The 18617-nt window shown below is 37.7% G+C and overlaps 1 protein-coding gene across 1 annotated transcript in view; it reads left to right on the top strand.

Moving 5' to 3' along the window:
* LOC150082921 (E3 ubiquitin-protein ligase AMFR-like) overlaps window positions 1–18617 on the top strand; it is a 271559-nt gene that overhangs the window by 187127 nt on the left and 65815 nt on the right. Inside the window, exon 11 of the mRNA XM_090377682.1 lies at window positions 4164–4289. Within this exon, the coding sequence (XP_090233808.1) occupies window positions 4164–4289 (126 nt within the window). The remainder of the gene's footprint in view (window positions 1–4163; window positions 4290–18617) is intronic.

Consider the following 18617-nt stretch of genomic DNA (forward strand, 5'->3'; position numbering starts at 1 on the left):
AGCTCTTCCAGCGATGTTGGTTTTCTGATATAAACTGAATCTTTAATAATATCCCATAAGAAAAGGGCAAGATGGGGTGCCATCAGTGTGAAGCCAGGTGAACATTGTAGCATTTCAATGGACTGCATCTATAAAACTTCCTGAAATTTATGGTCTTTAAAATTGCTCTGAGTGAACACATTATCCACACATTGGAGCATAGAAGGTCATCATGTTAAAATAAGATGTCAGAATTTTCCCCATGCCTTCTCAACCCAAGCTGTGTTGTATTATGAATTTTTCCTCCAAAAAAAAAATAAAGACCCTGCTATGCCAAAACCCAAAATATCACTTATACCTGGCTGGTTAATTTGTGCCTCTCTCGTATTGTGAGGATTCTAAGTATACTGGTACATATAGTTATGTTGATTAATTGTGATTTGTTAGTTTAAATTTGGCTTTTTCCAACCATACAGTTACATCTAAAAGAAATGAATATGCTAGAGAAAGCTCTGCTGATTCTTGGTAGTGCACTGTGTCATCCAGATGTAGATAAACTCCAAAGTTGATAATGACAACATTGTCTAACTGTGCACTCCTAATGCATTTTAGGCAATCAATAAAATTACATTATTGTAAAAATGTTGTTCATGTAGCAGTGCAAACTGAAAACATTACAACTACATTAAGAAGTGATATTTCTCTCACTGAATCCTGTGATTATTTATTACCCAAACTTATTGAGGTCTCATGGAAAAAGTTAGGGCTGAAATTGGATGATTTTCTAAAGATTTAGAAACAAGAGGCAGCAAAGGTCCACCAGTGCAAGGTCAGGGGAACATGGTGGTATTTCAATGGACTGCATTTATCAATTGCTCTAAAATTGAACATTTATCCATTCACTGGGGCATAGCACTTGTAACATGAGATGGAATGCCATCATGTTGAAACAGGCATTTGTTGGTATCATTTGTTGACTTGATAAACTGAATAAGCCAAGATGAAATCATTTTTAATGGAAAAAATTAAAATGATTTTTAATTTCAAACCAATATCAAAATTTTAAATAGTGTCCTTATGAGACACTCTAATTTTGCTGATGAAGAAAAGAAAGAGGTTCAAGAACTCCCACATATAAGAATTTGGTGAAACATGATGATGTTAAAGCATAAAGATGATATTTTATGCTTTAACATGTGTTGAATGGGCCACAAAAAAAAAATAACATTCCATCTCACTAGATCCTTCCTTTATATGAATTTGGGAAATGTGCTTTGAGAGAACTTTGCTTTAAAGTAAAATTGACAAAAGCCTCGTTTTTATTTAAAAGTAAATACTGTATTATGTTTTGAATAATAAATACATGCACAAATTAATCTGTATATACATAAAATGTATTTTCAGGTTATCCTGCTACTGAATTATTTCAATAATTGAGATTACTGAAATGTTTGAATTAGCTTATATTGCATTAATTATTATGCATAACCATGATTGCATCATTGTACTTTAAACTTTTACAATTCACAAGAAGAATTTTGTTCTTTCATCTGCTTAATTTATAGTGGCAAACATGTTGGAGATGGACTCAGATTCTTAATATTGATGCTATTCTGTTGTATACTGCTATTCAATGTTTCTTTCAACCAGATTCATGAAATTACATGAATCTGGTTGAAATTACGTTACGTGAAATACTAATTGCGAGTCCTTTTTATTACAATGCTATGTTTATCACAGATTAAACCAGAATTTAATTTGCAATTTAATAAGAATTCAATTTCTAGTTCTTAAATGATGTCTTCTTTGTACAAGAATTTCATCACCAGATTCATGAACTGTTTCTTGATCTGATAACTGTTTGAACAGAGCATCTGGAACATCGTAATGTATTTCAGTATCTGGAAGAAATCCTCCCTGCTACCTGAAACTAGAAGAAGGATGAGATGAACTTATGTCAGACACTGATTGTGGATTACCAAGGAATCCAGTTGAAACAGGAAATGACATAATGATATTGCTTATTTGCTGTGTGATGTGCCACAATGTGCATACAGATGCTTAGAATGGAATAGTTGGAGGGAAAGCTTTAACTGTGTAAGAAGCTCTGTATGGATTCTGCTATTAAGCTTGTAGTTAAGCATGAAACGAATATTGTGTTGTGTGACTTGATGAAGAGTATAGTTGTGAATTATATTAGAAAAGGCTGTGGGCAGCAGAAAATAAGACTTTGAAGGTTTCTTGCACTGACCAACATTGCTTTCTCCAGCCTTTAAATGAAAATCAGCATAGTTATCTTCCTACTGAAGAGGCCAGACAAAACATTGTTTGGGTGCATTGCTAGTAGCATGTAGTAAAAGCCAAATATAATTCATAAAAGTATTTCATACAACACACCCTTATGCATAAGAATTAGATGCATGAAGATAATTGTATGTAAACTTTTCTCATAAGTTACAGCAGCCTACAGAAGCAGTTCTCCCATAAGGAGAGTAGAATCTAATGCTTGTAAAGAAACTTGTAGATATTTGTTCTTTTTTAAAGTTGTTTTTTGTTAAAGCATTGAAAGTTGCAGAAAGGTTCCAGGCTGAGACAATGATTTTCTAATGGGAACTTGTAGCACAGGAAGTCCAAAGTTCTGCTGTTATATAGTGCTGCTTGTTATGTTGATAGACAGTATCTAAAAAAAAAAAAAAAAATGCAAAAGATTCTTTGTAATTACTTTTGTTTTAACAAAAATAAATTGTGTAATTTATTAATGAGAATAGCCTTTCAGAAAGATTGGTTTTGTTTCTTTGTTGAACCTCATTAAGGGGAATAAATCAGTAGGGTTCTTGTTATGGGTGAATGTATTGCAGCTGTGGTTTTAGTTTAAACATTATTGCTCAACACCATGTGCCAATACAGAAGGAAATGGATAGCTGTTTTAAAGCGTTTACCAATGAAAAAGTTTTCTGTGACACTACAGTAGTAAAAGAGAGAAATTATAAGGTGCTTGCAGAACTATCTTGTTCTTTCATCTGCTTTTGTGACCAGCAGGATTTAAACTGCACAGATAATGCAATGGTCTTAATTTTTACCTCAGAACAAACTTTTCTTTGTAATTGGTTGCCCTAGTATTGCACTACTTTAAAACAAGATGGCCTTGCCAAGAGTTTGACTCTTTGTGTAAAAGATGAGGCTGCTGTGACAGTCTGTTTCAGAACTAATTGGTCCCACATCAGATAGCAGATGGTTTCTAGTGACACACAAACAAAACAGATAGATTTAGCTATATTACAACTTAGAAAATTGAAATTTCATATACCATATAGAAGTTACATGGAACAACTTCTTTACAGTTGTTTTGTCTGCACATTTCCACTACAGATTATCTGCTGTATCTGATGAGGGACTAATTGGTCCTGAAGGCTCTCATAGCAATCTCATCTTTTAACAAAATGGCCCATTAACCTTTTTTTGGCAAGGCCTTCTGTTTGAAAGTAGTGCAATAACAGGAATACTTGTTGCAAAGTAAAGTTTGTTCTGTTGTGAGAATTAAGATAGCTGCATTGTGTATATAGTTTAAACTGTTTTTGTGGCCAGCAAGATTTTAATAGTAATAGTACTGCAAGCATCTTAAAAAGAGAGAAATGTTATTCCTTTTTTGCATGAATTCTTAAAGACAAATCAATAATTGAGATAAACTGGATTGCCTTCTCAATATTTCCTGATTTTAAAATGTTGGTTTTTGGTAAAATGTTCCAGATTTTACACAGTTTACTAGTGACATGTTTATCAAAGTTAAATTTGCATTTTGTTTTGATGACTATTGTCCAGCCATTAACATGTGATTGTTTAATGTTGTATTCAAGTTTCCTTGTAGCTTTTGTAACAGTCGTTAATTCTAGGTTGAGAAAGAGTGCAGGCAGCATTTGTAAGTTTCTTAATGCTTGTGCATTTCAGTTTTCTCCATATATTGAAGACATATAGAATTAAATTAAACTCTGAGGAACAAGCTTGCTACTATGGCCTCTTTAATGTCAAAGATCATAGGGTACACAGACTGTCTGCATTTTTATATTTTCTGCTATATTTAATTGATATAACTTGCTCTCTGACTAAGTTGTTTGAATGAGATTGTGCCTACTCTTTTATAATTATTTATTTACAAAATAAGATAGTGTTATAACATGTTTTGATAGGCACGTCAAGTTCAGCAGATGTTCCCAAGTATGCCGCTAAGTCTAATTGTAGATGACCTGCGTGTAACACGCTCTGTGGAAGTAACCATTGAAAACATCTTAGATGAAAGATTGGTCCCACCTCCAGTAAGAAATTTTTAAATATTTCAGAAAGAGTAAGGAATGTTGCATGTCATGATATAACAGAATTAGGAAATATTATGTAATATGGGGGGGATATCAAAAAGTTTCTGCCCTTACCTAGAAATAATAGCCTTAGAAAGGTTTTCTTCACAGGAACTTTAATCCTTTTCTATGTACTCTCCATGTATCGTAACACATTTTTCCCATCTATGAATCAGTTGTTTAATGCCTTGATCATAGAAGTCTGCACTTTTTGCCTGAAACCACAATTCCATTTCATTAATGGCTTTCTGAGATGAATCAAAGTGGAGTCCATGCAATTGTTTCTTTTTCTCGAAACAAGAAGTCTGATGGTGCTAGGTCAAGAAGTCTCCTGCAGTAGTTCGAAGCCGCACTGGGCAACAAATTTGGTGTTGGCAACAGCCGTGTGAGCCGTTGCGTTGTCTGACAGAAGACTAACACCTTTAGTTAACATAGCCTTAGATGCTGATGCACTGTAAAACTCCTAATAACCAACCAACCTACCTTTGGTTAACATTCCATGCGTTTCCTTCTTCAAAGCATTGCGTAACTTTTTCAAGAGATTTCTGTAGTATTCTCCAGTAAATGTGGAACCATGAGGTAGGTAATATGTCAGGATAACCCCTTCTCTGTACCAAAACATGGACATCACTTTCTTTGCAGATGGAGTGGTCTTTGCCTTTTTGGGAGGTGGGGAGGTGTGCTTCCACTGCTTTGACCTGTCTTTAGTCTCTGGATCATACTGGTACACCCAGCATTTGACATTTGTCACAAACAGATCAAAAAAGTCCTCAACATCCACATTACACAAATCCACCCATTGGTGGTACATTACATTTGACATTTGATTCTGCAAAGGCATCAGCAATCTTGGAACCCATTGTGTGGAGACCTTAGACATGTGCAGATGGTCATGTAAAATGCTGTGGGCAGACTCATAACTAACTTCCACTGCATTAGTGATGAAATGAATTGTCACACATCTGTCACTCAGCACCAGCTGCTAAACCTTTGCAACTGTCTCACTGTCGGGATGATGATGGTCTTCCTTCTCTTGGCTCATCAAAGACACTTGTACTGCAACTCCTGTTTCCCTTTTTTACAGTGTCAAAGGATAGACAAATACTAAAACCCCCGTTTCCACTTTTTTACAGTGTTATAAGACTGGTGATTCTGCCCATACACAGCTTTCATTTCTTCTTCAATTTCCTGAGCTTTCTGCCCTGTAAAATGCAAGAACTTGATCACTGCTCGATACTCCACTTTGTCAACCATAGTGTCCTCCCTCAGATTCCAGGCTCCACTTTTGGCGTACAATCACCTACAGGAATAAAATTTCACATGTTATTGAATATGTAGACAACATATTAAAAACAGCTTCTTCCTACTGATGTTTTATCTAGGTCAGGGTACAAACTTTTTGATACCCCCTCGCACACTGTCCAGTCAAAACATTAAGGCCATTCCCATGTACAAGCAGTTGGATGTTCCTCTCTGCCTTGTGGCATACATGTCACAGTGAGAACCAGTAATTGTGATACTGCAGGTTTGTATCACACAGTCCATACAAAGTACTTGATTGATGTGGGCAAGGGACATGATCTGACGGACTTTGAAAAAGGGATGATTGTTGGGTTATTGGTTGGGTGGGTATATTACAGAAACTGTGCACCTTGTGGGTTTTTTGCAGAAGGCTATGGTTAAGGTGTTCAAGATTGTATGGTAGTGGACAGAGCAGTAATCCCTGAACCAATGATAGGTGCCCATGTATCATTGATGGCCATGGTGAATGTAGGCTATCTCACCTTGTGCAAGTCGATAGACAGAAAACGGTAGAACAAGCTTGAATTAAAATGGCTGACGATGGACTTAAACCAGTGGATGACCAGTAGTGTTTTGGAGACTATGATCCAATAAACCCTCCATTGGTTGAGGGGGACCCATGCTTATGTCCACCTGTCACCAACAATGCCTAAAATTTGCATCTGAATGGACCCTTGTCATTGGACCCTTGATGACTGAAATAAAATTGCCTTTTTCAGTGAGTCATGTTTCCTGCTATGCCATGACATGCTGTGCTACGACAGTAGTTTGATGGTATGGTGACATTGTTGAGAGGAATTACTTCAAAGACCTGGTCCAACAGAAACAAGCAGGTGGCAGCAGTGTTTTGGTATAAGGGATGTTTTCCTGGGAATCTCTTGGAGCCTTTATACCCCTAGACTGCACCATGAATGCTAAAAATTGCCTATCCTTTGTGGCCAATCAGGTACACCCCATTATGTTGATTGTCTTCTTGGATGGAACAGATGTATTCCAGCAGGATAATGTGCCCTGCCACATCGCTAAAATTGTTTGAGAATAGTTTGCCAAACACGAAAGTGACTTGCAGCAATTTGTTTGGCAAAGTGCTACCTTGCCAACCAAATTGCTGGATTATGTGTATCAACAGATCAACATAATCCAGCATTTGTATCCTCCACCACAGACCATCAGAATCTCTGAGATGCAATCCTGGCAACGTGGTATAGCATTCATACATCAGAATCTCTGAGATGCAATCCTGGCAACGTGGTATAGCATTCATACCTACTATTATGTGGTCATAAAGTTTTGATTGGACAATATATGGTCTGTGTAGAATGATTATAAATGGGAAGTGTCATTTACTATAAAAATATTCTAGAAAAGTAAACTTGTGGTTTTCTGTTCTCCCCCAAAAATGTGATAAATAGCAGAATATGATATTATAGCAGATAGTTTAAGCTATTTAGTAAGTTTTCACCTCATAGCCATCAGAAAATATGGTATGTTTCTTATTCAAATGCTTTCAATTCAAGTGCAGTCAAATATGAAGTTCGCTAAACAGTGCAGACAGGCTGCCAGAGCAGGTCACGGAGTCTTGTCAATGATATATAGGAATTTTGCTAGCAGGGACAGGGAGGTGATTATCACGTTATACAAGGCAATGGTCAGGCCATACCTAGTGCTGTGTACAGGTCTGGAGGCTTCATTTTAGGAAGGATGTAGAGTTGATAGAACAAGTACAAAGAAGGGCAACAAGATTGGTGAGGGGAACAAAGGGGTGCTCTTACCAAGAAAGGCATGAAAATTGTAGTGCCTGGAGAGTAGGCTCCTGCGAGGTGATCTGATTGAGGTGTATAAGGCCTTGAATGGGTTGAGCAAGCTGAATGCTGATGGGATTCTTCCTCTTGCTTAGATTAAGAACCTGAGGGGGCACAGTTTCAAATTGAGGAAAGACAGTTGTAGAATAGATGTGCAGAAATTTGCCTTTAGCCAGCAGGTAGTTAATTGGTGGAACAGACTTCCATCTTTTGTTGTGAAAGTTGATAGCCTAAATAAATTTAAGGCTGAGCTGGACAGGCATTTGGAATTAATGAAGGGGTGAAATGGGAGGTTTTTTTTTTTTTTTTTGGCTGATGCTGCATAAGCTTGCTTTCTTGCATTGTATGCCTCTACTTAATGTTATTCATTGGTCCTAGTCATAAACTGACACTGTCAGTAAAGTTGTACATCACATTAACCTTTTGTATTTTTGGGAGCATTTTTCCCCAAATGGGAATTCCCCCCCCTCCAGCTGTTATGCTTAATTATGCAGAAGATCTGCATAATTAAAATCCAGAATTCCTTCAGTGTAGCCTGAACACAGCCTTCAGTATTACCTAAAATACCAAACTTAAGGTAACTTAACCTCATTTACACAGAAGGTTATACAGTTAGTTTACCTTTAATATAGTATTTGTATTAAAATGGCATAATGATGCAAAGAACTCTATAATTCGTAATCCCATATGAATTGGGAAGACATTGGCACTCTCCAATGCAAGGAATTTAATGATCTCATTAATATTACTAATGGTTGTATGCAGATCTGCTACTGGGGCTTTAACACTCTCTCAGTCGCAATAGCTTTTCATATAATTAATTATAAACTAACCTAATATAACCTGTTATATTGCTAACAGAAGCATAAGTTATCATGACAACTTTCATTTATGTTTGGTATATTGCCTTGAAGAAAATGGAATAATGAAAAAAATCGGTGATTATCATTAATATTAGCATTAGTAGAGGCATATAATGGAAGAAAGCAAGCTTGTAAAGCAGCCAAAAAAAAAAAAAAAAAAAAAAACACCCCTTCCCATTTCCCATCCATTTGCTCCAAAAGTTTTTCAAGTTCTTCCTTGAATTTATTTAAGCTATCAACTACCACAATGACCATTTATTCTAACAATCAACCACTGGCTGAAGGCAAATTTCCACACATCTGTTATACAACTGACTTTCCTCAATTTGATTTTTTGCCGATCAGGTTTGTAATCTCAGCAAGAAGAAGAATCCCATCAGCATTGAGCCTGCTAAAACCATTCAAGGCCTTATACATCTAATTCAGATCACCTCACAGGTGCCTAGCCTCCAGACTGAAATTTGCAGCACTTAAGCCTTTCTTGGTATGAGCATCCCTTTATTCCCCTTCTCTTACCCATTCTAGCAACTCTAGATCCTTCCTAAAATGAAGCTTGTCCAGACCTGTACGAAGTACTCAAGGTGTGGATTGATCATTGCTATATACAAAGGGATAATTATCTGCTTATTCCTACTAGCAAAATTCCTGTATATCATTGACAAAACCCCAAGACTTACATTGGCAGCCTGTCTGCACTCTCAGAAAACCTCATATCTGACTGCAAAATTACCACCAGATCTTTTTTCATTCTCCAGTACCTTGAATGTAGTGTGTTACTCTAAGTTACTGCTAGCCATATGTAGTACTTTGTATTTGTCAATATTAAACTTCATTTGCCACTTCTCAGCCCATCTGCCCAACTTTTCTAGTTCCTGTTGCAGTAGCATACTGTCATTAACAACCCTCAACCTTTTTATCATCTGCAAACTTCGACATTAAGCCTGCTATACCTTCATCAATATCATTGATAAATATGCAAAACAACAATGTGCCCAACACTGAACCCTGGGTGACTCCACCAATAACATTGGTCCATGAAGAGCAGTGTCCATTGATTACCACTGTCTTCTCCCACTCAACCATCCTTTTATCCATTGTAGCAACTTCTCTTAATGCCATACGGCTCCAATTTGTACAGTAGTCTTCCAGGCACCTCTGTAGGCAGGTGGGTAGGAGCAGCAGTGCATAGCATATGCTTCTTGATTAGGCTGGGGTTCGAGCCCATGACCACCATATACGGAGGATGCGGAAAGGTCAGGGAATGACCACTGCATATCCCCGGAGCAATATGGCCTTAGTTGCTAATGCTCCTAAAAAAAAAAAAACCGAATAACAAACAAACATAACAGTAGTCTTCCATGTGCAGCAGTATCAAAAGCTTTCCTGAAATCCAATTATATGGTATCAAAATTATTTTTTTGCATCCAGTTCCTTTGTAACCACATCATATTATCCAATCAAATTGGTCAGACAAGACTTCCCCTTAACAAACCCATGCTCTATCTGAACTATAACTGCAGTCTTTTATAGATGATCCTGCAGTGTTTCTGTAACCAGTGGCTCCATTACTTTCCCCGGAACAGAAGTTAAGCTAACAGGTCTGTAATTATTTATGTCACTATTTGATTCCTCTTTGTGAATTGGGAATACATTTGTACGTCTCCAGTACTTGGGGACCTTCTCTGAGTCCAAGGATGCCCTCATAATTATGGCTAAGGATTTGCTTACTTCCTTTGCCACCTCCTTTGATATAACTGGATAGATCCCATCCATCCTAGGTGCTTATGTTTAACTTCAACAAATTCTCCTCCCCTTTGCACTCAGTTATTACAAAATAATTTAAGTTCCCTGTTAAGAGTTTGATAAGCTTCTGTTCTGCACTTCCCTAGAGAATTCCTCGTTTGAATGTAGATGCAATATACTCATTCAGTTTGTAAGCTATCTGAGAAAGACCAACAGTCAAACCATTGATATCAAGTGGACCAATCTGATCCATCCACTTCCTTCTGGAGTATATATAAGTAAAGAAGTCTTTGCTGTTATTCTTTGCATCCTCTGCCAAAGATTTCTGATAATCTGCCTTCGCTTGCCTAACCTTGTGACTTGATTGCAGATTAACTTATACCTAACATAGGCTTCTGTGTGGCCTGATCTTATGTACTCCATGCATTATTCTTCTCTGCCACAAGTCTCATTAATTCATCTGACATTCATTTAGGCCCTGAACTGTATTTCTTAGTTGGTATGAAGTGCCTAGTAGCTTTCAAGATTAATTCCTTGAATACTTCCCATTTGGTAACATCATTAGTTGGTCCCACTATATAGAATTTAAAACTGTCTGCTTTATGAATAGAATTTAAAACTTTCATGATGACAACTGTAGTCACCTTTATGAAATCAAAAATCCTTCCCTTTACTCCTGGTGGTAGTTACATCTTTAAGTAAATCCCACATCAGTACACTGCGATCACTGCCATCTAGTGGTTTCTTTATCTGCAAATTCTTAATGTATGAATAATCACTGCTGATAATCAGATCAAGAGTATTACTCACTCTGATTGCCTTTCGGATGGCGCCTCCGTAGCCAGGTAGGAAGGAGCAGCAGTGTATATCACACGCTTCTTGATTAGACCGGGGTTAGAGCCTGGTACCACCAAATGTGGAGGGTGCGGAAAGGTCAAGGGAATGACCACCGCATATTCCCGGAGCAATATGGCCTTAGTTGCTAATGCTCCTAAAAACCAATTAACAAACAAACAAGCCTTTCGGACATGCTGCTGTATATAACAATCGTGCAATAAATCCACAAAAGTCTTGCTAGTGTGTGAGTGACCAATCCACAAGTTCCTGTCAATATCTGGGAAGTTAAAAGCCCCCATTATACTACATTCTGATTTACTGGCCTACTATTTCTCTGTGTAGTTGTTCATTGTACTCAGCAGAGTCATTAGGCCTATATCACACTCCTACCCTCATTTTTGCTTTCCCTGTGCTTATGTCATGCCAAACTGACTCAAAATTGCACTGCCCACCAATGTCATCTGGATACATTGCCTTAGATTTTATTTCTTAACTAATAGTATAACTTCCCTCCTCCCTTCCTATCCTGTCTATTCTTTCTGTGTACACTCTACTCCCCAAATTCTGCACTCTTTATATCTGTTCCAATTCTGAATTCCTTATATCTGTGTGATAAACTTTGATATCTTGACCAGCACTTCAAATTCATCAAATTTATTTACTATACTCCTAGCATTGGTGTACATGGAAGTATACATGCACCTGTTCTTATTATTAGTTACCTTAACACAGCCCATGTATTTATTTGTTTCATGATGACTCCCAGCAGTTCTTGAAATCCCCTGCAACTTGCTTTCTAGGCTGCTGCTCATTCTAGTAGAAGCATATATTGTTAAAATAATGGTGTCCACACAGGATTGTGCAGCTATACATTAAACTGGAGTTTGGCTGGCAGGTATCAGGGCTAGTGCCAACAAATGCCAACTCTGTACATGCTGTATAGAGTTGGCAGGGAATTGATATTATCCACTAAGTTGCAGTATTACAGCATCTGCAGAAAACCAGGTGCTGTAATACTGTGTGCTGTTTTTGCCCTAAAAATGAATTTTTAACTTTTCTGTTGAATGTTTGCTTTGATTTTTAATTCATTTTTAAAATCTTAATTTTATGTATAATATAAATTAAAGTAGTATAATTTTTATTTTATAATGAAATAAATGCTAATAACATTTAATTAATGCCACATTTTGTGTATTTTGTGTAGTAATTTAACATGACTTATTATAACTCTTTTATATGCTGAAAATTTGAGTAAACTAGAATGCATATTGCAGTTTGGTCTAATTGCATATAATATATCTGGTTTATACTTAGTTGGTTCAAATATTTAGTTGCATATACAAATATCCTTTGTTTAACATTTTCATGAAGTTATTTTTGGACAGTATTGCATGTGGCCTCCTGAGTGCATATATATATATATATATAATTTTTTTTTTCGTCCCAAGGGATTTGGATGTTTGTAAAATCTGAAGCTATGTACATAAATCCATTTAAATATTAATTTTGTTTTTCTTATTTTGACTTTATATTCAAACTTTACAGTGTGGTTATTGTCAAAAATAAAATCCAAATTTTGTTTAAAAAAAAAGTGGGAAAATGGGAGAAATGATAAATATATATATAAAAAAAAAAAAAAAAACTGGGAAAATTTTTAGTCTAATCATGACTTTTTTTTTTTTCATGTGCAGCAATGTTTTCTGTTTGTATATGTATTATTTGATTCAATTTCTTCAGCTTCAACTTGTGTAAGTCCACATAGTCTGAATATTGTTAAAAGTGTACACTACTACACTGATATTCTAAACTGTTTTAACTGTAAAAACAGTTACTGTTGCTTTAGTTATTATGAACACAGCTCATAGATGACAGCAATTTTTATCAGTGCGGCTCACTTGTAGGAAGAAGGAAGCTATTTTTGAGACAGGATCCACTTGAACAAAGGTGGTGAAAGGGTTTGTCAGTACCAGCTGCTAGTTATGGGAGACAAGGGTAATATAGATATGCATTTATCTGATGATATGGGTCAAAGTAAAACTGTACACATTTCAAGAGTTCTTGTTTGTTGCACAAAGCTTAATATTGACGAGATGTTAAGATGATAGTAACACTTCAAGTGAGCATGAAGATAATACTAAGGAAACAAGCATAAATAACTTCACAAAGTGTGTCATGGTAGTGAGTTGTAGAAGAATACTTAGCCTTAACTGTGTCTACAATAATTTCAGCATTGTTGTCAAATGAGTGAATTCATACTCCTGACCAGGACAACTAATGCTGACATTATAGGGCTAAAGGAAACGTGGTGCCATCTGGAAATTAGGGATGATGAGTTTCACTATGGTATATACATATTTAACAGTAGACACGGGCAGAGGTGAAAGAGATTCTTGCACTGCTTCTATTGGAATGAGCAGAAGCCTGAAAAACAAGATGCAGGATATTTCAGAGACTGCTGGAAGTCATTGCGGTACAAGTAAACACATGGGTTGTGTTAGGGTAGCTAAGAATAGAAACAGGTGCATGTATACTTGCGTGTACACTAATGCTAGGAGTTTAGTAAATAAATTTGATGAATTTGAGGTATTACTCAAAACATCAAAGGCAGATATTGTTGGGATATCAGAGACGTGGTGTCACACAGATATAAGGAATGCAGAACTGGAATTTGGGGAGTACAACGTCTACAGAAAGGATAGACAGGATAGGAAGGGAGGAGGGGTTATGCTATTAGTTAAGAAACACATAATATTTAAGGAAGTGAAGCCAGTTGACATCGCTGGACAGTGCAGTGTTGAGTCAGTTTGGTGTGACATAAACATTGGGAGATCAAAATTGAGAGTAGGAGTGTGCTATAGGCCTAATGACTCTGATGAGTATAATAAGATACTGTACAGGGAAATAGAGTGGGCCAGTAAATCAGAGAGTCTTATAATGGGGGATTTTAATTTCCCAGATATTGACTGGAATTTGTGGGTTGGTCACTCACACACTAGCAAGGCTTTTGTGGATTTATTGGATGATTGTTTTCTACACCAGCATGTTCGGGAGGCAACTAGACGGAGTAATAATCTTGATCTGATTATCAGTAGTGATTCTTCATGCATTAGGAATCTGCAGATAAATGAACCACTGGGTGGCAGTGATCACAGTGTGCTGAAGTGGGATTTACTCAAGGAGGTAACTACCATCAGAGGTAAAGGGAAGGGTTTTTGCTTTCGTAAAGGAGACTATGCTGGTCTGAGACAGTATTTAAATTCTATACAGTGGGACCAACTGATGATGTTACCAACAGCAAATTCAAAATGGGAAGCATTCAAGGAACTAATCTTGGAAGCTACCAGGCTTTACATACCAACCAAGAAATATTGTTCAAGGTTCAGGCCTAAATGGTTGTCAGATGAACTAATGAGACATATGGCAGAGAAGAAAAATGCATGGGATACATACAAATTAATGGGTGACGTGGAAGCCTATGATAGATATAAGTTGGTCTGTAACCAAGTCACAAAGGAGATTAGGCAGGCAAAGGCAGATTATGAGAAATCCTTGGCAAAGGATGCAAAGAAAAACAGAAAAGAGTTCTTTACCTATTTAAACTCAAGAAGGAAAGGGATGAATCAGATTGGTCCACTGGATGTTGATGGTTCAACAGTTGAGGATCCAGCTCAGGTGGCTAACAATCTAAACGAGTATTTTGCATCTACATTCACACATGAGGAGTTATTCAGGAAGGGGAATGTCGTAGGTGAAGTAAACATTGGCAGTGAGCTAGATGATTTTCTAATAACTGAGAGGAAAGTGGAGGAGAAATTGTTGAGGATAAACATAAAAAAGGCACCCGGGGTGGATGGGATCTATCCAGTTATATTAAAGGAGGCAGCAAAGGAAGTAAGCAAACCCCTAGCCATAATTATGAGAGCTTCTTTGGACTCAGGGGAGGTACCCATGGACTGGAGATGTGCAAATGTAACCCCAATTCACAAAGGAGGATCAAAGGCTGACACAAGTAATTATAGACCTGTTAGTTTAACTTCGGTTCCAGGAAAATTAATGGAGGCACTGGTTAAAGAAGCACTGCAGGATCATCTGGACAAGAATTCAGTTATAGCTCAGACACAGCATGGGTTTGTTAAGGGCAGGTATTGTCTGACCAATTTGATTGGATGCTATGATGTAGTCACAAAAGAACTGGATGCAGGGAATAACTTTGATATTATATATTTGGATCTTAGAAAGGCTTTTGATACTGTTGCGCATGGAAGACTGCTGCACAAATTGGAGAAGTGTGGCATTCGAGGCAAATTGCTGCTATGGATAAAGGGATGGTTGAGTGGCAGAAGACAGAGAGTGGTAATCAATGGACACTGCTCAACGTGGACTAATGTTATTAGTGGAGTTCCTCAGGGTTCAGTGTTGGGTCCATTGTTGTTTTCTGTATTTATAAATGATATTGATGATGGTGTATCAGGCTTAATGTCCAAGTTTGCAGACGATACAAAGGTTGGCAGGGTTGTTAAGGACACTGCTGATACTATGCTGCTGCAACAGGATCTGGAAAGGTTGAGCAGATGGGCTGAGAGGTGGCAAATGAAGTTTAACATTGACAAATGTAAAGTACTACATATGGGAAACAGTAACCCCAGATCAACGTATCAACTCTGTGGTACTACGCTGACAGTGGTAGAGAATGAAAAGGACCTGGGGGTAATTGTTCAGGCAGATATGAAGTTCTCTGAGCAGTGCAGACGAGCTGCAAGAGTAGCTCATGGTGTCTTGTCAATGATATACAGGAATTTTTCTAGCAGGGACAGGGATGTGATTATTCCCTTGTATAAGGCATTGGTCAGGCCACACCTTGAGTACTGTATACAGGTCTGGAGGCCTCATTTCAAGAAGGATGTAGAGCTGCTGGAACGAGTACAGAGAAGGGCAACAAGATTAGTGAATGGAACAAAGGGTTGCTCTTACGAAGAAAGGCTTAAGTTTTGCAAATTACAGAGCCTGGAGACTAGGCATCGCCAAGGTGATCTGATAGAGGTGTACAAGGCTTTGAATGGCTTGAGCATGCTCAATGCCGATGGAATTCTTCCTCTTGCTCAGAATAATCACCTGAGAGGGCATAAATTCAAATTGAGGAAGGACGGATGTCGGATAGATGTGCGGAAATTTGCCTTTAGCCAGCGGGCAGTTGGTTTGTGGAATAGACTTCCATCGCTTGTTGTTGAAGTTGATAGCCTAAACAAATTTAAGGCTCAGCTGGACAGGTATTTCGAACGAATTGAGGGGTGAAATGGGAGTAGTGGTTGTTTTTTTTTTTTTTTTTTTTTCTTTTATTTTGGCTGATGCTGAATAAGCTTGCTTTCTTGCATCATATGCCTCTACTAATGCTAATGCTATACCAGGTACTATCCAAATGTTCCTGAAATTTTGAATGTTGAGTGGGAACTATGTCTAGTATGGACTTGTGGAGCTAGGTAACTCTGCATGCATCCTTTGTGAATCAGTGTGGTGTCATGTGGCATCAGGCTGGATAGAGTCATTGAATATTTATGCGCTGTTATTTGGTGTTATGTTTCATGTAGTTTGTGATTGTTGTGATGGCTGATGTGAGAGAGCAATATGCTTGCATCAAGTTTTGTTTCCATCTTAACGATACAGCAACAGAAACCCCTAAGAAGTTGAAACAAGCTTTTGGTGACGATGCTTTAGGCCAGATGCAGCAGACCTTCTACTGGTTTAACCATTTTAAAAACGGTCGGTCTGTTGATGACGACGATCACTCTGTGTGTCCATCATTGAGCACCACCCCGGAAATGTTGCAAAAGTTAGGGCAGCGATTCGTGAAGCCTGCAAGTGGACCATCCACAACATTTATGGCATTGTAGGACTATCGTACGGCATGTGTCAGCAGATTTAGTCAGACAAGTTGAACATAAAAAAGATTAGTGTTAGTAATGGCTGCATGGTGCAAGAAAGCCTATGGCTTATGTTGCACCAGCCAAAAAAAAAAAAAAAAAAAAACCGAATAAAACAAGGATAAAAAAATAATAATAATAAAATAAATTAATTAATAAAAGAAAAGGAAATTAAACCTATCATCCTATGCGTTTCCCTCACCCGAAGGTACTATCCAGATGACCTTTGAATTTCCCCAAACTGCTCTACCACCCATGTAGGCAACCTATTCCAGTAATTTACAACTCACTGGCTAAAATAAAACTTCCTGCAGTCCAATCTAAACATTTCCACCCATAACTTGAATTTATGTTCCCTAATTCTAGCATCATTTATAATGTCCTCTAAGGTGTCTAGTTTCCAAACTCTGCAACCCACATTCGAAGTCTCTCTTCATAAGGATGCCCTTTCTCACCAGGCATGTTACCCGTCTTTGCACCTTTTCAAGAAGCTCGACATCTTTCTTTAGGTGTGGTCTCCATACTTGAACACAGTATTCCAAGTGTGGTCTAACAAAAGCCTTATATAATGGGATCATCGATAGGACACCATGGGCCTTCCTTGCAACCTGTTTACAATGCTCAGAGATTTCATGTCTGACCATATCGTAACACCCAAGTCCCTTTCCTCCAGTACTGGGTTTAGTTGAACTCCACTAAGTGAATAAGTTATTTTGGGATTACTGTTTCCCAGGTGTAATATCTTACACTTTGTTGGATTAAAGCATAGCTGCCATTTTTACTGACCATTCCTGAAGTCTATCTAGGTCTCTCTGAAGAAGCTCAGCTTGACAGTGATCATTAACTACTCTACCAATTTTAACATCTGCAAATTTAGATGGCGCCTCCGTAGCCAGGTGGGTAGGAGCAGCAGTGCGTAGCACACGCTTCTTGATTAGACCGGGGTTCGAGCCAGTGATCACCAAATACGGAGGATGCGGAAAGATCAGGGAATTACCACCGCATATCCCCAGAGCAATATGGCCTTAGTTGCTAATGCTCCTAAAAAACCAAATAAACAACAAACAAGCAAATTTAGACATCATGCCCTCTATCCCTTCATCGATGTTGTTTATGAAAATTAAAAACAACAGTGGTCCTAATACTGATCCTTGGGGAACCCCACTTCTTACATCAACCCAATCTGAGGAATAGCCATTTATCACAACCCTCTGCCTCCTGCCCTGAAGCCATCCTGCTATCCATCTAAGGATTTTCCCAGTGATTCCAACCCATTCCAGCTTATAAAGCAACCGCTCATGTGGGACTGAGTCAAAAGCTTTGCTGAAATCTAAATAAAAAATGTCGAAATTATTCCCTAAATCCAGCTCGTGAGTGACCTGAATTCCACCCTTGATCATTGCCTCCATGATTTTCTCTACCACTGAAGTCAGACTGACAGGTCGATAATTTCCCACTTCACTCTTAGAGCCATCCTTATGTATGGGAGATACATTGGCACTTTTCCAATCCAAGGGAATCTCCCCAGAGTCTAGTGATGCTTGCATAATTAGCCCCAATGGTTCAGTGCACTCATTTGTCACCTCACTTAAGATTATAGGGTATATTCCATCAACTCCAGGAGCCTTACGGGCTCCTGGAGTTAATGGAATATACCCTATAATAGAAAGAAAGTTTCTATTATACCCTATAATAGAAAGAAAGCTCCTAGAAAGTTTTTTTTTTTCATTAAATAATCTTGTGAAATTTCAATATCATTAATTACATATTTTTCAACTTCGCTCCCACAATTTCCCATTGCCACAAAAGATTTTTCATTTGTAA

This window comes from Mastigoproctus giganteus, chromosome 7 (genome assembly GCF_048544385.1).
Source record: "Mastigoproctus giganteus isolate SK-2022 chromosome 7, ASM4854438v1, whole genome shotgun sequence".
Lineage (NCBI taxonomy): Eukaryota > Metazoa > Arthropoda > Arachnida > Uropygi > Thelyphonidae > Mastigoproctus > Mastigoproctus giganteus.